At 42.7% G+C, this 23047-nt stretch overlaps 1 protein-coding gene across 4 annotated transcripts in view; it reads right to left on the reverse strand.

Moving 5' to 3' along the window:
- FAM193A (family with sequence similarity 193 member A) overlaps nucleotides 1–23047 on the reverse strand; it is a 166187-nt gene that overhangs the window by 94697 nt on the left and 48443 nt on the right. For all 4 annotated transcript variants that reach the window (XM_072737703.1, XM_072737702.1, XM_072737700.1 and 1 more), the window contains exon 2: nucleotides 5698–5943. In XM_072737703.1, the coding sequence (XP_072593804.1) occupies nucleotides 5698–5943 (246 nt within the window). The remainder of the gene's footprint in view (nucleotides 1–5697; nucleotides 5944–23047) is intronic.

Raw genomic sequence — 23047 nt, forward strand, 5'->3', positions numbered from 1 at the left:
TTCACCACTAAGGAGACTCTACAACAAACCAAATCAAGTCTACCTTTATGCCGACTACACAAGACCACCTAAAACACACCAACACCAAGAGACGGAAAATGATAGTACATGAAAGGAGGGGAGAAGGGGAGGGAGCTCAAGTAGCTCTGCAAACTGCAGTCCTTTAGGAGAAACCACACATGGCTTCAGTGCAATAAAAGAACTATAACACAACAGGATTTAGTCATTTTAACATGTATTCACCAGCAGAGCTTTAAAACGTAGAGCAGAAATGAAAATATTTATAAGGAAAAAAGGACAACTATACATGCAGAGTAGGAGAGTTCAACTAATCTTACTCAGAAACTGACAGATTAAGCGCACAAAAAACTTAGTAAAAACATAGAAGAAAGTGTAATTAACAAGAGGTTGACCTAACCGGGGAATAGAGTCCTCTCAATCCTGGGAATACATTTTCAAGTACACGTGGAACACTGAGAAAAAGTTAACCATGTATTAGTGTAACTGACCAGAGAGCAATCACTCTAATAGAGACTATGATATCCAACAGCATGAAATTAAAAGTCAATGATTAAAAGTAACCTAAAAGATCTGTTTGCGTATTTACAAATACTTCTCAACAATTCATGGTTGAAAACAGAAATAATGAAAATTGGATAATACTTAAAATTGAGCCAATGTAACTAACATTTCAAAATCTAGTATAGCAATTAGAGGTTTCCAGTGCCTATCAGAGAAGAATGATAAAAACGGTGGGTGAAAACTCAGGAAGGCAAAAGAGCTACCATAGAGAAGAAAAAAACCAGATTTGTAGTCATGAGCAACAGGAACTGCATGACAATATCTGGTGGCTCTTGGCCTGGAAGCCAGAAAGTGGGACAAGACTGTCCCCCTGCCTGCCTCTAGGCAGGCTCAGGTTCCCACAAGATTTCCCACAAGGTGACATCTGCAAGGAATGCGATTCCCAGAAGCAGTTGGTACTGCAGCACAGGCACCCTGGATACCTTTATCAAGAACCCTCAGAAGAGGCTTGGAAATGGACAGCACCCTCCATCAACGTGCACCTCACCTTGCCATGGCATCCATGCTCTTCTTCCAAGGAGAAGAAAGTAAGAGAACCCCATGCCTCTACTTACTAACAGGTGTGTACAATGTAGGACACTGTGGTGTTTGTCATCACTACCTTTCAATACTCAGAAAAGAATATATCTGGAGGAAAAGACAAGAACCTGCCCACACTGGAAGCCTCTGCAAGACACAGGGGGACTGGCTGGCACTACTTTTGGCTGTGCTCCCAAAGTCTCACCACACTTGCCACAGCACTGACTAATCAAGTCTATACACACACAGCAGTAATTAATGAAAACAGAAAGGAGATTTTTTTTTTTAAGTTAAAAAGTTCTTTGAAAAGACAAAACGGAAAGACTTCTAGCAAGACTCGTTCAAAAAAGAAAGAGCACAAATATAAGGATAAAGATTTGTATGTGTAAGTCCGATAAGTTATGAACACACGGCCTCTACACAATTTTGTACCAGGAACTCTTAATTTCTCAGAATGTAATTCATCAAAACTAACTGGAAAAGAAATGGAAAACCTCTTACCACCAAGGAAACTGAACCAGGATTTTATTATTTTCCCAGAGATGTGCACAGCTGCAACGGGAGTAGGAGCGAGAGTGACGGTTGCGAGGGACCACGAGGTCAGAGGCGGGTTATTGGAAAAATAGACAATTCTAGAGCATCTGTACTTTCCTAGGCATGAGGCAGGACAGAAGAAAAGATCTGTGGCGCCCAAGAAGAAAAGACTCACCAGAACAACAAAGTCCTGGAGAAGACGAAAGGGGAGAGGCACCTGAAAGCCTCAGGGAGGGCGGGCCTCCCCCAACTGTGGGGTGGCAGATGAGCCAGGGCCCGAGTGTCCCTGGAGTGTGAGGTCAGCTGCTGAGCTGAGCAAGGCAAAGAGGTTGTGGGAGTTTGGGAAGAAAGGAGAGGAAAGGTTCACACCCTTCTGCGGTCAGGTACAAAGCCAGAGCAACATGCCAGATGCCTGTCTACAGCCCGGAACCACGATGTCAATGGGCAGCAGGGAGCAGAGGCCTGCAGCTTTCTCCAGCAGCACTCTACCAGGTGGAGGGAGGGGTAGTGCTGAGCCAGTGAGCTAGGTCCTAGGCAGAAGACTTATGGGGTTTTGCAAGCAAGTGATGGCAATGCTGAGTCATGGACTCTGGCTGCTGGAGAATGGAGCAGTCAGAGGGACCTGCCAACGTGAAACGGATGAGGATGTCTGGAGGGAAGATTTCCTGAGTGTCCGGGCACGACAAGGTCCGGGAATGGAGGGAGTCTATAGTATGGAACTGTAAAGGCAGGGTGCCGGGGCATCCAGGATAATCTTCCACGTCAGAGAAGGCCTGATCCTGCTCTGGTAGGAAGCAGCTTTGCTGCAGTGGTGGCAAGCGCCCTCCACCTGAGGCACAGGCCTGATCCACTGGCAGGAGGGCATCTAGCTTTCCACCGTGGGAGATAGACACAGGTCAGCCATTCCAGGGAGGCTCTGGGGGTGTATCCCACCCAAAACTTCTAGAGATACTGGCAGACTCTGGCTTCTATCACAAGGGGACAGGATCACCAGCAGAGCTGCACTGGAGCCCCAGGCACAGGGAAGATACCAGGGTGGGAGTCTTGTGCTGAAGGGGAGGTAAGGGTGGCCCACTGCCACACAGAGGGGGCTGGAACATGAAGGGAGACCCCTCCCCAGCCCACATACGCTGCTACAGAAATGAGTGTGTGAAGACAACAGGAGCAAAGCCAGGCCAGCTGAAGCGCTGACCAGACTGCCCCAGCCCCCAGGTATGCATGAGGGTGACTGCCGAGTAAGGAGCACTCAGCCCTGTGGTCTTTTCCTTTTTTTAAATTTTATTTATTTATTTATTTATTTGTTTGTTTATTTATTTATTTATTCATTCATTCATTCATTCATTTATTTATTTATTTATTTTTAAATTTATTTGTGATAGCCACACAGAGAGAGAGAGAGAGAGGCAGAGACACAAGCAGAGGGAGAAGCAGGCTCCATGCACCGGGAGCCCGACGTGGGATTTGATCCCGGGGCTCCAGGATTGTGCCCCGGGCCAAAGGCAGGCGCCAAACCACTGTGCCACCCAGGGATCCCCCTGCGGTCTTTTCCATGTCCTGCCTGGCATCCCACCTAACAGTTTGAGAGACACAGAAAGCAAGAACCAACAACACTTAAGGAAGAAATAATACTAAATTCTACACAAACTCTTCCAGAAAAAAAGATGAAGCAGGAACGCATCTCAACTCATCTTATGAGGCCTTGAAAGACATTAAAGACAAGACTTCAGGCAAACATCCTTCATGAGCACAGACAAAAAGTCCTTAACCAACAAAAGCAAATCATTCCAGCAACATGCAGAACAAATGTCTAGAGAAGGACCTCTACAAGCTTCGCATAGCTTTATGCAAAATAGTCAGAATTTGGAAACAGCTCAAACACCCATCAGTGGTGAATGGATAAACAAAGCGTGGTGCATCTCTACAACTTCTCCAGCAACAGAACAAACTACTGCTGCATGGCTCTCCAAAGCATTATGACTAGTGGAAGGAGTCTATGTGACATTTAGAAAAGCAAAACCAGGGGCAGAAATCAAGTCAACGGTTACAAGGGACCGGGGGAAGGGCATGCCTCCCAATGTGACCAGGGGGAACTTTTGGGGCGACGGAAATGTTCTACATCTTAACTGCAGTCATGGTAGTTACATAACTATATAAATGTGTCAAAATTCACTGAAATATATACACAATTTAAAAGAATTTTACTAGATGTAAATTATACCTCTTTTTTTTTTTTAAAAGGCCAGCAATCTTAGCTGGCTTGAACAAAGATAACAACCTCACAAAAGTAGCAGAAGAAGAGTCTACAAACATAGGCCAGCATTTCCTCTGTAGCGGCCAGAGTCACTTTTTTTTTTTTTTTAAGATTTTATTTATTTATTAATGAGAGACACAGATAGAGAGAGAGGCAGAGACATAGGCAGAGGGAGAAGCAGACTCCATGCAGGGACCCCGATGTGGGACTCTATCCCGGGACTCCAGGATCACGCCCTGGGCTGAAGGCAGGCGCCAAATTGCTAAGCCATCCAGGGATCCCCTCACGTTTTTGATGAGAAAAAGCCTCCTCTGACGATTCATTATCCAGGACAAATGGAGTTAGGGAATGAGGCCACCCCTGCATCAGGGCAACTTCTGGGAAATCACTGCTATTTCTACTTGTCTCCCAAACCAGCCTGAACAACAGCCACCCTTCTTCCAAAGGCACAGTTGGGCTCAAACAGAGGAGCAGACCCAGGCAGAGAAGCCAAGACTGGAAGTTCAGGGAGCACAGGCAGTGCTTCCAGCCAGGGCAGAGGACAGCAACAGGGGACAGAGCAAGGGCCACACACATTAAAAGGACACAGAAAGGAAACAAAGTAAAACAATAAAATGATGAAAGCAAGAGGATTGGATGGTAAAACACTTAAGATCGACTATGCCATCTTTTTAATCCCACTGAGGGGGTTCCACCATTTATTCACTTCCATGCTCATTCATTCACTAACTCAAATATTTGGGTTTCTTAAAATATGCCAGGCTAGGCACTGTTCCTGCTTAGAAAATGCACAAAAACAGCCACCCCTGTGGAATGTCGATTCCAGTGAAGGAGCTAAGCAAGACGAAGAAGCTGAATGTGCTGTATATCAGAAAGAGGCGCAGCAGAGAACACACAGGAGAAGGGAGCAAGCAAGAGGAGGTGGGGTGAGACATCAATTTTTATTCCAATAAATGACGAGATCTTGAGTGCAGACATTAGCATGTGTTTGGAGGCATCACCTTCATGGAAACCCTAGGACAGAAGTCACTGGCATAAAGGTAGTCAGGAATGAGGCCATGAGACCAGAGACAAAGGAGACTCACAATGACTATTCACCACAGCGGCACACTTGCCCTGGACAGCAGTCCCCGGGTACAGCAGAGAACAGAGCATGGTGGTGGTGGCCTCATGTAGGGAGGTATCTGAAGACAAAAGCTCAGGAAACTGGTAGCTGCTCACAGGCAAAAATAAAAGGAACAGAAAAGCCCTACAATGTGGGACCTTACATGGTTGCAAAAGCCGAGTACTTCCTTCTAGAACCCAAATAGCAGACTAAGGCTGTGGCCTTCCCATGTATGCCTGAAGGCCTCAGAATGCCTCCATTTTGCTGAGGCAAGAAATGAGGAAAAAACAGGGTGGGGAAACCCGACCTGAGAACTGCATCTGGGAAAACATTTCAGGTGAGTTACTAGCACATGGAACCAGCCAGAACCAAATGCTCTAAGAGTCTCTGAGCTTTCCAGAAAAATGGCACTGCCATCCTGAGGCCAGACTTAAAAAAGCCAAAACACATCCTTTGGGCCCCCTGAGCTCGCTGACCAAGTTATGAGACCAGGGAGGGCAGATCCCCTACAACCCACTGCAGGTGTGTTACAGAAGACCAGGACGAAAACCCCAGAGGGTGGAACAACGGACCGGAAGATGGCGCAAGAGGGGTTTCCTTCCAAAAAGCTAACCCAAATTCATGATTTCACTGCCCAATCCATCAGCTCTGTAATCCATAGGGTAAGGAAGCTGACAAGCCCATGTGTTCTGTGCCAGGCACTCACCGACGGCTGATCAAGGCTGCTGGGCCTCTCCTCCTTCTCCACAGCCCGCCGGCAGTCTGGGCACACCCACAGTGGCAGGTGCAGCACGCTGTTGCCCTTGGGAGCCATGGAGAGGGCCAATTTGCTTGCAGTCTTAATTCCACTCTCTAAGAATGAAGAGTCTTTCCGCTCACTTCTGCACAGAAGGCAATAATCCCCAGCGGGGTAGGGTGGTGTTCTATGATTCATGCCAAAATTAAAAGGAGTCTGGAATAGAAAAAGAAAATTCTATTTTCAAAACATGATCCACAAAGCCAAGATCATTTAAAAATACAATATAGTTTTAAATGATAATGTACATGTATGTTTACATAAGCATCAAATAGGGAATTTGTTAAATAAAATTCTATCTAGTGAACTAGAAACTCATAATACTCCAAATAAAGAGAAGGACCATAAAGAACATCTTAGTAGGAATAAGAAAACTGCCCAGCAGAGTTTAAAGCCACTCTTCCAGAGGTGTGTGCATACGAGGGGTCACACCCATTGCGTTAATTCCAGCCTAGGTGTGTGTACAAACCCCCAACCATGTCAGAGGGGAGTGTTCCAGTTCTAGAGGCAAGATCAGTGTTAGAGAAGTCTGGCGGCACCACACATCCAAGACCCAGCTTCCCTTCTGGCTCAGCATCAGTGCTGCTCAGTTCATCTCAGTTACTCAATTTCAATGTCTGCTTTTTTAAAAAGGTAAGAGGCAAGATCACTGCCCTAGATTCTCTTCAAAAGATTTCCATCACCCATCAGAAAAGGAAAATTAGCTTCAAGAACACACAAACGGGTCAAACATATTTAAAACACGCCTAAAGTAGTAAGGTTAGCAAGCAGGGGCCAAGACTTTAATCCAAATCAATGAGCCCAAGATGTGTCATCTGCAGAGAGGAACCATCCTGCAAATTCTCAAGAGGGGTTCAAGAGAGGCAGACCTGGGCAGCACATGAGCAGGGAAGCCAGGCATGACCTTCCAGAGTCAGGCACAGCTCTGCCACGGTTCCAAGCCAAAGCACATGTGGGATCAAGGCTACAGAAATCCCCCCAGGCCTCCAATGCTGTCCTCTGCCACAGGACATGTGGCACAGGGGAGTGTAAAGAGGACCAGGACCGATGCCAAGGTTATTCATGCTGGAACCTCAAGGTATTTTACCAAGTCTCCAGTTCTACCCAGAAGCTCCTCCAGTACCTTACCCAGGCCTGCCCAGCCAGCAGCCCAGCTCTTCCCTCAGCCCTCGGTGCTCTCCCTGTTCTCCTGTTCGAAGGCTCTGTTCTCCTGCTCCAAGGCTCACATAGGTCTTTGGCTGTGCTTGTTCACTGAACTACAAGTGTGCATTTACACAACTGGCTCCACAGGCTCCATCTCTAAAACCCAGGATGGCTGGCAGGTGACCAGGTACTTACACAGGGGGTGGGTAGGGGATGCCAGGGTGAAAGATGAATGAATGATGAAAGGAGTGAATAACAGCACCACTAAGACTTGCACATATATTCTTACCTGCTTTATAATCCAGTGACCAAAACTACTTAAACCCGTCACATCTGCAGGTTCCATGGTTTTAACCAGACCCCACTCAGCAATCACTTGAATGTGTGGGTTGTGTGTCAAGGGAAGAGTACTATATCCCAGTGAGTGGTATTCCAGAAAACTCCAGACTGCTCCTCAAACCACAGAATACCATGGGAGGAGATGTCTTTCTCTGTCCCAACAAATCCAGATGTAGAAAATAAGACAATTTCAAAAACCACACTGATTTAACCCTATGTAAAACCATCTCTTGTCCCTAGGCCTATAAAAAAACAACCCATCATCAATAGAACAGCCACAGCCTTCAGATCTTTCTAGGCCATCTTTTTACTCAGAGAAGGAGCTGCTGGGCTTCAAGGTTACAAAGTCCCCAAGCCAGAGATTAGAAGAGCCAGAGCTGACCTGAGGGTAACCAGTTCTGCTCCAGATCATCTGCTCATCTGCATAACGGGCAGCCTGTCTATCCAGTATTTACTGGGAGCCGCCATGTGCCAAGGCACCCATCCAGGCACTGAGCACACAGCAATAACTAAAACAAAGTCCCTGCCCATGGGAAGCTAATATCCTTGCAAAAGATAAGACTACATATGACACAGATCAGGACAAAATACAGAACATGAGATAGTGGTCACTGAGAAGGAGAAAAACATAGAGCAGGCAGGAGTGTCTGGGGTTGGGAACAGTGCTTCCTATTCAGGATGGCCAGTGAGAACTCCCTCCAGGAGAAGAAGGAACTGTGAATAGCCCAAAGGGCCTACTGTTTCCTGAGAGGTGTCAGACAGGCAAATTCAGACATAAGCACCTGCCTTCCAATGGCAGGAAGTATTCCTCCATGAAGAAATAAATTCAGCAAGGATACAGAGCAGAGCTATAAGGAGGGCACCATATTATCATGGGTGAAGCAAAGCTAAGGCCCAACAGAAGCAAACACAGCTGCATGAAAATCTGGGAGAAGAGCACTGCAAGCAGAGGCAGCAAGTGGGGACCTGCACAGGCTTGAGGCCCCAGATGAAGGCCAGGAGCACCACCAGAACAAGGGACAGGCGGGGGCTGCTCTCCAGGGCTGAGGGCCATGGGAAGAGACCAAAGATTTCTCAGAAGGACAGGTAGGAGCCAGCTGGCATCTTAAAAGGAAACTTTACTGTGTAAAAAATGAACTCTGGTGGAGGTAATGCTGTTCTAGGTGGGTCCAGGTGCAGGCAGGAACCATGGAGGTCCAGAGCAGTCAGACTCACAAGTGCTGAAGGTAGAACCACAAGACTTGCCTGCCAAAAGACCCAAGGATGTGATGAAGATGTGAATGCCTAGACAGTGGGCATACGAACAATAGAAATGCCAAACACAGCCAGACAGGCTGGGGCAGTGGCAAGAACCAAGGTTTGCTTTAGATGATGTACCATGAAGTTTGTGTTAAACATCCAAAAAACATGGCGACACTTCGGGAGTAGGCTGCAATGGGATATATAATTCGGGATCAGCAGTGCATGTGGTATGTCAAGCCATGGAGCCAGGCCAGATGATCCTTGGGGAGAGGGTAGACCACCTCCTGAATCAAAGTCAAAACTTCTCAACTCTTGACCAATGTGCTCAAGTATGAAACTAGTCTTCTCAAGGGGGTCAACCTCTACTCTCCACGCCTTTCTTCAGATGAAGCAAAGTAACAGATTACTACAAGATACCCACGTGTGCATACTATACACCTGACCAAAATAACCAAACACTTGTATCTGCCACATAGTTACTCTCCTATCTGTGATTAAATGGGAGGTACAAATATAAACTCCACTGAATCTTTTAAAAGCATTTTCAGCTATACTGAAGTATAACCAAGGTAAAATAAGCTGGACAACTGAGGCATGCAATTGGAGTAGTCCTAACACAGACACACCTGTGAAACCACAGCAATCAAGATAATGAACATTACCCTCCAAGTTTCCTAATGTCCTTCTGCACCCTCTTCCTCCACATCCCCCTCCCTCCTATCCCATTCACAGGTGACCACTTCTGTGTCTATCCATTACTATGCAACTTCTAGAATTGTATATAAGTTATATCACACAACATACTCTCGTTTGGCTTCTTTTGAAAAGTATAGTTATTTGGAGAGGATTCCCAGGTATGTATCAGGAGTTGGTCTTTTCCTTTCTTTTTCCCTTTCCCTTTCCTTTCCTTTCTTTAAGATTTTGAGATAGAGACAGTATGCATGAGTCAGGGGTGGGGGGCAGAGGGAGTCAGAGAAGCAGATTCCCCACTGAGCAGACAGCCCAACATAGGGCTCTATCCCAGGACTTCAGGAGCATGACCTGAGCTGAAAGTAGACGCTTAACTGACTGTGCCCTCCAGGTGCCTCAGGAGTTGATTTCTTTTTACTGCTGAGTAGTATTCCATTATGTGGGTAAGCTACAACTTGTTTATCCATCCTCCCATTCGGAGACATCTGGGTTATTTCCAGTTTCTGGCTATTACAAATAGTAGCTGCTGTGAACACTCATGTAGAATCTTGGTGTAGACACATGCTTTTGTTTTTCTTGCATAAATACCAAGGAACAGAATAACTGGGTAATATGGTAGGTACAAGTCTAACTTTTGAGAAATTGCCAAATTCCTCCCCAAAAGCAGTCTTCGAGAGTTCCAATTAATCCACATCCTCATCAATATGATGAGTTGATTGTAGCTACTGTAATGACTGTGTGGTGCTGCCTCACTGTGGTTTTCCCTAAGAATTAATTATGTTAAATATCTTTTCACAGGCTTATGTAGTATTTATTCAAATCTCTGGTCTGGATTAAGGTTTATCAATTTTATTACTCTTAAAAGAATCAGCTTTCAGGGGCGCCTGGGCAGCTCAGTCAGTTGAGTGTCCAACTCTTTTATTTTTTTTTTTAAGATTTTATTTATTTATTCATGAGAGACCCACAGAGAGAGCAGAGACATAGGCAGAGAGAGAAGCAGGCTCCTCCCAGGGAGCCCGATGCAGAACTTGATCCCCAGACCTGGGATCATGCCCTGAGCCAAAGGCAGATGTTCAACACTGAGCCACCCAGGTGTCCCTTGAATGTCTAACTCTTTATCTCAGCTCAGGTTGTGATCTCACGGTTGTGAATTCAAGCCCAACGTTAGCTCCACACTGGGCGTGGAAACTACTTAAAAAAAAAAAAAAGGAAAAAGGAAAAAAAAAAACCCAGCTTTTGGTTTTGTGGATTTTCCATATTTAAAAATTTTATTTTCATTGATTTTTGCTTTTATGATATTATTTACTTTTGGGGAGGTTACTTTGGGTATAACGGCTCTTTGATTTTCTACTTTCTTGTGGTGGAAGCACAAGCCATTCAGCCCTTTCTCTTGTATGAAGAGGGAGTTAGTACTGTAAGTTTCCCTATACTCAGTGCATTGGCAAGCACTTTAGAAACATTAATATGCTGTTTTTTCATTCTCATTAGGTCCAAAATACTTTCTGGTCACCCTCTTGATTTCTTCTTCAGTTCATTGGCTGTTTAACATGTGATATGGTTCCCTCATGTGTATGGTTTTTTTTTTTTTAATTTTTATTTATTTATGATAGTCACACACAGAGAGAGAGAGAGAGGCAGAGACATAGGCAGAGGGAGAAGCAGGCTCCATGCACCGGGAGCCCGACGTGGGATTCGATCCCGGGTCTCCAGGATCGCGCCCTGGGCCAAAGGCAGGCGCCAAACCGCTGCGCCACTCAGGGATCCCTCATGTGTATGGTTTTGTTAGTGATTTCCAATATAATCCCATGTAGTCAGAGAAGCTGTTTTATACAACTTTAATTCTTATAAATTTATCAAGACTTTTTATGGCTCAGAATATGGTCTGCTTTGGTAAATGTTCGACATTTACTTAAAAGACTATGTAAGCATGCTGCTGTTGTTGGGCAGTGTCCTATAAACATCTGTCAGGCCAAGGTGGCTAGCAATGTTATTCATCTTCTATAAACCTTAGTGACTTTTTTTTTCTTTTTAAAGAATATTTATTTATTTATTCATGAGACACACACACAGAGGCAGAGACGTAGGCAGAGGCAAAGCAGGCTCCCTGCAGGGAGCCCGATGCAGAATTTGATCCTAGGACCCTGGGACCATGACCTGAGCCAAAAGACGCTCAACTATTGAGCCATCCAGGTGCCCTTAGTGACTTTCTGTTTACTTATCAATTATTGAGAGGTCTTAAAATCTCCAACCATAATAAATTTGTATTTGTCTATTTTTGCTTGATGTTCTATCAGTCTTTCATCCACGTATTTTGAAGCTTTATTAGGTGCAAAGACATTTAGGATTCTTATGTCCAATTGATAAACGGACCCCTGATCAGTATGAAATTACTCTTTACTCCTGCTAATATTCTTTGCTCTGGCATCTGTTTTTCTTACATAGCCAATCCAGCTTTCTTCTCACTTATATAAGCAAGGCGTTATCTTTCCCTATGACTTTACTTTTAGCCTACTTGCATCTTTATGTTTAAACCACATTATAGCAGAAATCATATAACTGGGTCTTGATTTTTTCTCACTCTCACAATCTTTTAAAATTGTCATGCTTAGACTATTTATGTTAAGTACAATTATGGGATAGGATTAAGTTTATTAAATTTTCCATCTAATTTTTTATTTTCCTAGTGACCCATTTATTTTTGTTCCTTTTCCTCTTTTTCCACTTTTTAAAAATTGGGAATTTTTTATGATTCTACTTTACCTCTCTTGTTGGACTGTGAGCTATATTTTTGTTTGGAGTGGCTATATTAGTGTCACAGTATACATTTTAATTTACCACAAACATCTATCTAGTAAGACTTTATGACTACACCACGGAAGAGCCCTCTGCTCCCTCTCCTAGCCTTCGTGTTGCTTGTCAGACATGCTGCTTCTACATGTAAGCTCTATAAGGCATTGTTGGTTTTGCTTTATTTTTTTTTTAAGAAAAAACATTTTTTTTAAAGATTCCATTTATTTGAGAGAGAGATCTGAGAGATCTGAGACATGTGAAAGATCACAAGCAATGGAGAGGGAGAAGCAGGCTGCCCATCAAGCAGGGAGCCTGATGTAGGGCTCCATCTCAGAACCTTGGGATCATGACTCAAGCTGAAGGCAGATGTTTAAATGCTGAACTACCCAGGTGCCCCAAGAAATTCTTTTTTAAGATTTTATTTTTATGTAATCTCTGTCCTCAATCAGGGGCCTGAACTCATAGCCAAGATCAAGAGTCGCACACTCTATGGACTGAACCAGACAGGCACCCCACTGTTTTTGCTTTAAATAGATTATTGTATTTCAAAGTAATATAAAAAGTATTTCCCCCATACAGTCACAATCTCCAGTGTCCTTCCTTTCTCCGTGTAGACCCAGACTGCCATCTGGTGTCATTTCTCCTCTGCTTGGAGTTTCCTTTATCATATTCTCTGATGAAGATCCACTAGCCATGAAATCTTCCAACATTTTACGTCAGAACGTTTTTATCTCACCTTCACTTTTGTGTCTTTTTGTTTTCATGCAGCCCCAAAGGGGCATCATTTTCACTTTTGAAAGATATTTTTGCTGGTTTAGAATTCTAGGTTATGCTTTTCCCTTTCCATACTTTAAAGTTGTTCTTTCTCTACTTCTAGCTTGCACTGTTATTCATGAGAAGTCTACCTTTGTCATTGCTCAATGTGTAATGCATCTTTTTTTTCTAACTGCATTTTTCTTTTAAACATTGTTTTTAAGACACCTGGGTGGCTCAGCAGTTGAGTATCTGCCTTCAGCTCAGGGCATGATCCTCAAGTCCTGGGATCGAGTCCTACATTGGGCTCCCTGCATGAAGCCTGCTTCTCCCTCTGCCTATGTTACTGCCTCTCTCTGTGTGTCTCAAAATCTTTTTCAAAAAAATAAACATTGTTTTCAGTGATACAATGATGATGTGTTGTGGTGTATTTTCTTCATCGTTCTTGTGCTTGAGGCTTACTGAGCTGCTTCGATTTGCACATTTTCCCACCATTATTCCTTCAAATATCTTTTCATAATCCCCATGCCCATTCTTTCTTTCTGGAACTCCAATGACACATACATACAGTGCTGTGGGCCATGTGAAGTTGTTTCAAGGCTCACTGATGCTCACGGTTCTTTTTGGATACCTTCTATTGCTATCTCCTCAAGTTCATTAATCTTTTATTCTGCAGTGTCTAATCTGTTACTAAGCCTCATAAAATGTATTTTTCATCTCAGACACTAGTTTGCAACTCTAGAAGTTCATTTGGGTTTTCTTACATCTTGTGCTTCTTCTTAACATGCTCATGCTTTCCTCTGTCTTCTTGAAAATGCAGAATATAGCAATAACAACTGTGTTAACGTCTACCTAATAATTCTATTATATGTGTCATTTCTGAATCTGTTTCTGTTTATTTATTTTGAACCTCATTATGAACTGTATTTGCTTGCTTCTGTCTCTGCATGCCTGGTGATTTTTGACTAGAAAGTAAACACTGTGAATTTTACTATGTTAGGAAAACGGGTATGGTTTTACTCCTTCAAATATTTCTGAGCTTTGTTGTGGCCCATAGTTAGGTTATCTGGGAAGAGCTTGGTCCTTTCAAGGCTTGCTTGTAAGATTTGGGAGGTGGGATCTGAACATTTCTTTTAAAAAGATCGAATTGGGGCAGGCCCGTGGCTCAGCGGTTTAGTGCCGCCTTCAGCCTGGGTGTGGTCCTGGAGACCTGGGATCGAGTCTCACGTCAGGCTCCCTGCATGGAGCCTGCTTCTCCCTCTGCCTGTGTCTCTGCTTCTCTCTCTCTTTCTCTCTCTCTCTCTCTCATAAATAAATAAATAAATAAATAATCTTTTAAAAATAAATAAATAAACAAACAAACAAACAAATAAATAAAAAGATCGAATTGGTTTTATTAAGTGATTCATGAATCAGGCAGCATCCTATTTGGCAGTAGAGAGATGCTCCCAGGATCAGAGCACCTTTAACCTTTCCCACTGTGTGGCTCACTGGTTGAACGTCTGCCTTCAGCTCAGGGTGTAATCCCAGGGTCCCAGGATTGAGTCCCTCATCAGGTTCTCCGTAGGGAGTCTGCTTCTCCCTCTGCCTGTGTCTGCTTCTCTCTGTGTCTCTCATGAATAAATAAATGGAACCTTTAAAAAAAAATCTTTCCACTACTGAGGCAATACCCTTGTGACCTCACTTTTGCGTTACAAGATTTTCCCTCTCTGGCTGGTGGGAACACAAACTGTTTGGGGTCCCATAGGAGCTCCATGGATTGTTCTACTACTCACTTCCTGGGTTCTTCCCTTGATATACAGTTTCCACACATGCATGTGCTCATCAATACCCAGCTGAATATTCTGTGTGGCTCTCCAGAACTCTTTTTTCTCTTTGCAGCCCTCTCTTCTCTGGTACTCTGCCCTGCAAATTCACTCTGGCCTCCAAAAGTTCTCAGGTAGATCTCCTCAACTCAAGGAAACCATCAGACTCTCTTCAGGCTACTCTCTCCTTTCTTCCTGAGCCATGACCTGCAAATTCTCTCCAGACAGTAAGGTTGACCAACCCTCAGCTCCTGGATTTTCTATCTCTCAAGGATTACTGTTGTGCACTGCCTGCTGTCCAGCATTGGTACACTACTGCTTGAGATATTTTGCCCTTCTTTTAGTTAAGGCAGGAGGATAAATCCAGTCCGATTTCATTAATACTTTTTTTTAAAGATTTCTTTATTTATTGATGAGAGACAGAGAGAGAGAGAGAAAGAGAGAGAGAGGGAGGGAGGGAGGCAGAGACGTAGGCAGAGGGAGAAGCTGGCTCCTTGCAGGGAGCCCAATGTGAGACTCGATCCCAGATCCCAGGATCACACCCGGAGCCAAAGGCAGGTGCTAACCACCGAAGCACCCAGGCATTCTTCGATTTCATTAATATGTATTAAAATACATTTAAATAGCAATATTTTATTTACTTACTTCTGTAAGATCCTATGTTGTAACCCAGAAATTTTTCCACAAGAAGATGTGCTTATTCCTAAATTGGCTAGATTGCTGAAAGCACTTGAGAAGGCCACTAACAATTGAGTTCTACACCCATGATGTAAGATATTTTACCCTTTCTGAGTAAACTGGTTTTCCACTGTCTGGCATAAGCTGTCATTTGTGGCCAGTGTGTATGTTTAATAAAAGATATCAAATTCATATTCTTGCTAGGCTTATCTCTAATTCTAAAAGTAACATCCAAAAAAAGAAACTGCAAATTCAACATGAAAAACAGACTTACTATTTAAAAACTTTACAGGTAAACTTATTATTAACACAAAGAAAACACAGCATCTTAGGGCATAAACACACTAAATGCGCTCAGGTGATAGTGGCCCATCTCAGGTCACACAGCCTAGGTGAAGACTAAAGCCAGGATACTCATGTACACAAAACACAAAACAAATGTGCCTGTTTTTGTTGCATTAACAACTCCTGCCTTGGACACGGCACAACTGTGTCTTCCTGTCTGGTCTGCAGCCTCCAGGTCTGTCTACTTTCCCACATCCTTTATTTACCCTGCTATCGGGATGATCTTTCAGACTGCACACGTGAACAGAATATTCCTCTGCTCTGAACACTTCAATAGTTTCCCTAACTAAAAGGATCAAGCGTGACATACAAGGCCCTTATCACATAGTGCTGCACGACCCAGTAGTTCTACTCCTCACAATTACAGATCCCTGCCCCATTCTTAGTACATGCCATTTCTCACTCTGAAACACCCATTTCCCTCCTATACTGGGCAACTGTCAGGCATCCTTTCAAACCCCACTGTACTATATCATTCTTTCTCTGTGAATTTTCTTCTCCTCCAACCTGTTCCCCACCCCTCAACCAATACAGCCCCCAAAATTACTCCAACTCCTGTACACCCTCCATACTTTACACAAACTATCTTATGCTTTCACGTGTTCATCTTCTCATTAGACACTCAACAACTTTTAAGTCCCACAAAGCACACAATAGGCATCCAACAAACGCTCAAAGAAGAAAATGAAATGGGTAGTCCATATGAGTAATTCACATTTTGTGCTCCCTACCTTTTTTTTTTTTTTAAGATTTGACAGGCAGAGGGAGAGAGAGAAGCAGACTCCCCACTGAGCAGGGAGCCCGACGTGGGGCTGGATCCCAGAACTCCAGGATGAGGACCTCAGCTGAAGACAGACACTTCACCGACTGAGCCACTCAAGTGCCCTCTGTGCTCCCCACTTCAATCACAAGTTTCCTTCCTAATTTCACACACGATCTTTTATCAGCTCCCTGTGTTGAAGTCCAGGGATGACTACATGTGTAGTCACTAAAGTATCTATAGTCTTTTCCGAACTTTCCCAAAGCACATGCGAGTTCTTTAAGCAAGTGGTACTCCTTGGGAAATAATTACTAACATTAATACTTAAGTTCTCTTCCAATTAGTTATCAAAAAGACTGATAATAGGGGCAGCCCAGGTGGCTTGGTGGTTTAGTGCCGCCTTTGGCCCAGGGCCTGATCCTGGGGAGCCAGGATCAAGTCCCACGTCAAGCTCCCCGCATGGAGCCTGCTCCCCCCTTTGCCTGTGTCTCTGTGCCTCTCTCTCTCTCTCTCTCTCTCTCTCTGTGTCTCATGAATAAATAAATAAAATCTTAAAAAAAAACAAACCTGATGATAGAATCCTAAGTTAGAGGTGAAATTACCTTAAGTGTTTAATGTTTGACATGTAATTTATATAATCACAGAGTAAATATTTAGCAATTTATAGATTTCAAAGGTGTTTCCTGAAAACTCAATATTTATTACATATGATTCCATATTATTACATTATTATAGCATCCTTTTTATAGCTCATGTGAAGTACGTTTTCTTTAGGATTTACTTTCAGTTTACATATTCAAAAAAACAGAGAAAGCCTAAAAAACCTGTAACCATTAAAAAATATATATTTATATTATAATAATCATATTAATTATAATAATTATATTATATATTTACTTATTTATTTATTTGAGAGAGAGAGAGCATGAGAGAGTATGCATGTGTGAAGAGGGAGAGGGGCCACTAGTGGGAGAGGGAGAGAAAGAATCGCCTGTGGACTCCTGGCTGAGCGTGGAGCCTGATGTGGAGCTCAATCTCACAACTCCGAGATCACGACTTGAACTGCAATCAAGTGCTGGATGCATGAATGAGCCACCTGGGCACCCCAACCATTTTTTCTTTTTTTTTTCTCCATTTTTTCTTATGACTGCAGTTAACTTCCTGAATTGGCCTACCTACAAATGACCAGTGGTTCTACAGAAGTAAATAGGGTAGCTTTGGGCATTAATGAAGGCACAGTGGTATTGGCTACCTGCCAGAACTATAGTTACATAAAATGGATTTAAGTATGTAACCATTATTAATACAGCATTTCTATACAGATGAAATCGTGTTCTATGTCTAATAAACAATGTAATTATTGTTTGTTTTGATTCTACTTATCTGGAAGAAAATAAATATCTAAACCAGCCTCAGAACAAGTCAGGATGCCAGGGCAAGTTTAGCACCACTGCTCCGTCATCTGGCAGCATAGCAATTCACACATTCAAATATTTACAAAATACTTCAGGTCTCTGCATTTAAGCTCCATATGGCAAAAGAGAAAAATAACTTGCATTTATTAATAGCAGCAAATCAGACAGTTAAAAAAAAAGATTTGCAGCTCTGAAAATATGTATTTCTTACATTCCTCTTCACCAATCTTTAAAATACAAATGATCTCCTGTGTTCAAGTGGTGGGTTGATATCAAAGTACTACTAACTTCTCTGGCTACAGTTCACATACCCTTTAAAATCTGAAAGTCCCAGTAACCAGTCATTTTGCATAGGGTGCTAAAGGTCTTTACAGCAATGCCCAGAAATTGCCAGAGGGGAAGAAAAAAACTCATACATAGAACAGAAGCTGGGAAAGGCTTTGAATCAGAAACCCTAAGTGGGACAGGCAACATTGGAAAATTCAGTGACCTGAGGTTATTCCAAAGGTAGCTAGCCACTCACGTAACATACCGGCAAGCCTGTCATCAATACGGCCTTGCTAACACGGGCAGCCAGGCCAGGGGCAGCCCCCACCATCCACTCCATTTCCATCACCATCACCACCACTCATGTGGCTACAGAGAGGAACTTGGCGCCGGGATAGTCAAACCAGAAACTAGCTAGTGACCTAAAATAATAACCACAGAAAGTACTTGCTTTTTACAGAATCCTCAATTTCCCTAATACAGACTTTGATAACACTGAGTCAGTCTCCAGGATTGTTACTAAAATTTTTATGGTCCAAGAAATTCACAAGGCAAGGAGATGAGTCAGAGTAAGGAGGCACAGAAACTCATCAGAGCTAAGAGCATAAAGGAATGGGGGGAGGGTGCCTCCTGGCAGGAGCTGGACAGGAAAAGGAGCAGAGATGTGGAAATCAAGCAGAGCGGAAGCAGAGCAGAGACTTACAGGTGAACCACGTGCACAGGTGGGTGGCAACAGGAAGTATGACATACTGGATATGTATGTCTCAAAAGGGCATCCTGGCCAGGCACCCAGGTACCTGTCAAAGCTCTGGTCTCCATGGGTCTCACAAGGGGAGGAGTAGAGAGGCCTCTTGCTAAAACTTTGCAAACATTTAAAGACTATGACAACACTCAGTGCTGCAGAATGAAGGAGGAAGGGCATACTCACATCCTGCCAATGGTGGCATGAGGCCTAATGATGTGCTTGAAAACCCACTGGCAGTATGTTTCCACAGGCTCCACACCATCTACCTAAAGCTGTGCCCTTCGGCAGCTTACCCATTACACACTTCCTCGCCTAGGTGAAACCTCTGCTCATGCACCAGGCCCCGCCATCTGCTTGAGGACTTTGTTCTACGGATTCTCCCCTCCATTCCTCGGATCATCAATCTTTCCTTCTTTCCTGCATCATTTCCATGAGGATATAAGCACACTGTTACTACCAGGCTAAAGAAACAAAGCACCCTCCTCGAGACCATACTTCCACCTCTAACCTACAAACAGCTTCTTTTCCTCACTTTTCAATTCCTTCAGAGCTGCCCATCCCAGCTCTTTCTCAGAGAAATACAATGCAAGCCATAAATATGAGCCATGTATTAAGTTAAAAAAACAAACACGCAAAAAAACAGAAACACTGGTGAAAACAAAATAACACATCACACCTATCAGAATGGTCAAAATCCAGTACATGATGGCACAGATGTATAGCAACAGGAATTGTCACTCACAGCTGGTAGGCAGGCAAAATGGTACAGCCACTATGGAAGACAGTTTGGCAGTTTCTCACAAAACTAAACATACTCTTACCATATGATCCAGCAATCAAGCTCCTTTGTAATTTTTTTAAGATTTATTTATTCATGAGACACACAGAAGGAGAGGCAGAGACATAGGCAGAGGGAGAAGCAGGCCCCCAATCGGGAGCCCAATGCGAGACTCGATCCCAGACCTTGGGATCACGCCCTGAACCAAAAGCAGACACTCAACCACTGAGCCACCCAGGTGCTCTCCTCCTTGGTATTTACCTAGATGAGCTGAAAACTTCAATCCACACAAAAACTTGCATATGAATGCTTATAGTACCTTTATTCAGAATTTCCAAAACTTGGAAGTAACCAAGATGTTCTTGGTGAATGGGTCATAAACTATGATCTATCCATCCAGGTAATGGACCGTTATTCATCAATAAAAAGAAACGCGCTATCAAGTCAGGAAAAGTCAGAGGAACTTTAAATGCATGTTACGAAGATTAAGAAGCCAATCTGAAAAGGCTACACGCTGTAGGATTCCATCTACAGGACATTCTGGAAAAGGCAAAGCCACAGAAATAGTAAAAAAAATCAATTGTTGCCAGGGGTTGGGGGAGGGAGGGATAGAAAGGTGGAGCACAGAGGATTTTTAGGGCAGTGAAACTACTCTGCATGATACCACAATAATAGATACCTGTCATTATACATCTATCCAAATCCATCAAATATACAATAGCAAGAGTAACCCCCAATGGAAACTATGGACTCTGGGTGATAATGATGCGTCAGTGTAGGTTTACCAACTGTAACAAATGTCCTACCAGAGTGGGATGCTGACAGTGTGGGAACATGTGCATCTGTGAGGACGGGGGAGGGGAGTACATGGGAATTCCCCATACTTCCTGCTCAGTATTTCTTGAGCCTTAAACTGCTCCCCAAAATTCTGTAACTATGTATGATAAGAGATACTAGACTTACTGTAGTGATCATTTTGCAATATATACAAATATTGAATCGTTATATTATACACCTGAAACTCATATGTTGTATGTTATCATACCTCAATTAAAAAAAAAAAAACCAAGAGCAAAGTCAAAAGCAACTTTAAATAGTTTTAAACTAATTCCTAAACTAACAAAAGACAGAGCTGCACATCTAATTTGATAGCCACTGTCCAAATGTGGCTACTGAGCACTTGAAATATGGCAAGTCCAACGGAGATGTGTCCAAGTATAAAATACACACCAGACTTCAAAGACTTAATATGAATAAAGGAACTTTAAGTATTTCAGTAATAATTTTTATATTGATTCCATGCTGACATAATATTTGTGGCAGGCTATGCAGGGCTATATAAAAGACACTACATAAAATTGATTATATGTGTTTTTTACTTTTATGATATGGTTACTTAAATTTTACAATTACGTATGTGGCTTCCATTCCACTGAGCAATACTGGGCTGGAGAGTCACTACTAGTATCTCCCTTTTCCCATCTTCTATGAGTGCTAATATACTTATAAAGAATAAAATATCCAACCCTGGGTGGTAAAAGGAAATGAAGCCACAGGAATAATTTACAGATGGGAAAAAGAACAGCTAGAAAATCAGAATCTGACACAGCTGACAATAGCTCTAAATACTCCTGTTTAACTGTTTTAAACCCCCAAAGTCTTTAACACAGAAATTTTAAACTTTTGTATAGTTTTTTTTTTAAATGCCAACTTAGACAAAATATCTGCAGTACAGAGGCAATATATGCTAATTTCCTAAATATGTACTAATCATCGTCGTATGTACTCCTAACTATCCCCAAAGCCCTATACTATTGCCCTATATTGTTAGTGTATTCTGACTAAAGAGAAAATTAAGGCGCTTTGAGAGTTTGAGAGATTTATCTGTGCTAGGAAGTATCAGAGCAAGGATTCAAACCTAGGCAAGTTGAGGGTGCCCAGGTGGCTCAGCCAGTTGAGCATTTGACTCTTGATTTCAGCTCAGATCATGATCTCAGGGTTGTGGATTGAACCCCACACTGGGCTCCACACTAGGTGTGGAGCCTGCTTAAGATTCTCTCTCTCCCTATCAAAAAAAAAAAAAAAAAGCAAGCCTAGGCAAACTGGCCCCAAGACCACTGAAGGATGTGCTAGGGTCACTTCCTGGACAAGGCAGCTTCTCACAGCAAGGCATCCTTCCTGGAAAGAATGCATAACAGCTGGGGCATGGACACCAGGTAAGGGAGTTTGAGCCTAGGTTGGGCATCAAAATCAAAATACATGTACATTAGCAGAGACCAATGAAGCCAAAAGTTGCTTCTTCAAGAGGACCAAAATAATGGACAAATAATGGTAAGACTCATTGAGGAGGAGAAAGTAAAAAAAAAAAAAAAAAAAAAACAGGTCAAAAATGAAAATGACATCATTAGGAATCAGTCCCTTAAAATAAAATAATAATAAGGATATCACCAACACCTTTAGGTTAAACTTTAAGTGAAACTCTGATGAAGTGCTCAAAGAATTCCTAGAAAATACAACTTACCAAAATAGATAAATAGAAACTGGAGCAATACTGTAATTATTAAATAAACTCAACCAAATCTAACTACAAGCTGAGATGGCTTCTACCAAAAAATTTAGTAAGTCCAATTTTTTTTTTAAGATTTATTTATTCATGAGAGACAGAGAGAGAGAGAGAGAGATGCAGAGACATGGGCAGAGGGAGAAGCAGGCTCTCCTGCAAGGAGCCCGATGTGGACTCAATCCTGGACCCCAGGATCACGCCCTGAGCTGAAGGGAGACGCTCAACCACTGAGCCACCCAGGCATCCCAGTAAGTCCACTTGTAGAGAAATTCTTCCAGGTAACAGAAAAAAGTACATACCAAAAATTAACTATAATCTATATCCTGAAATCTAACAGAAGAAACTCCAAGTTACTCTCTTTCATGAAAATAAACGCAAAAAATTCTAAATAAATTTATGAGCAAACCCAACCTACCAATATATAGAAAAAGATGCTACTATAATCAAGTGGGTTCTTACCCAAGAATGCAAAATTAATTTAAAACTGAGCTGATTTTCTACTTATTTTATCACATTACAGAATAAAAGACAACTACCACGTAATTAAATAGATACAGAAAAGGTGTTTGATAAAATTGAATATCCATTAATAAAAGCATTCCTAATAAACCAGGAATATAATTTTCTTAAACTGAAAATTGCCACCTTAACAAAAAACAACCACCACCCCAGGATGTGTGGGCAGCTCAGTTGGTTTAGCTTCCAACTCTTGGTTTCAGCTCAGGTCATGATCTCAGGGTTATGGGATCAAGCCCCACATCAGCCTCCACGCTTAAGGGAGTCTGCTTTTCTCCCTCTCCATCTGCCCCTCCCTGTGAACTCTTGTTCTCTCTCTCAAATATTTTGCAAAAATAAAAATAAAAGTGTGATATTGGCCCAAGGATAGACAAAGAAAGAATACAGAACCAAGACATATACAGACTCTAAGTTTATAAAAAATTTGAATT

This window comes from Vulpes vulpes, chromosome 14 (assembly GCF_048418805.1).
Source record: "Vulpes vulpes isolate BD-2025 chromosome 14, VulVul3, whole genome shotgun sequence".
In the NCBI taxonomy this organism is placed as follows: domain Eukaryota; kingdom Metazoa; phylum Chordata; class Mammalia; order Carnivora; family Canidae; genus Vulpes; species Vulpes vulpes.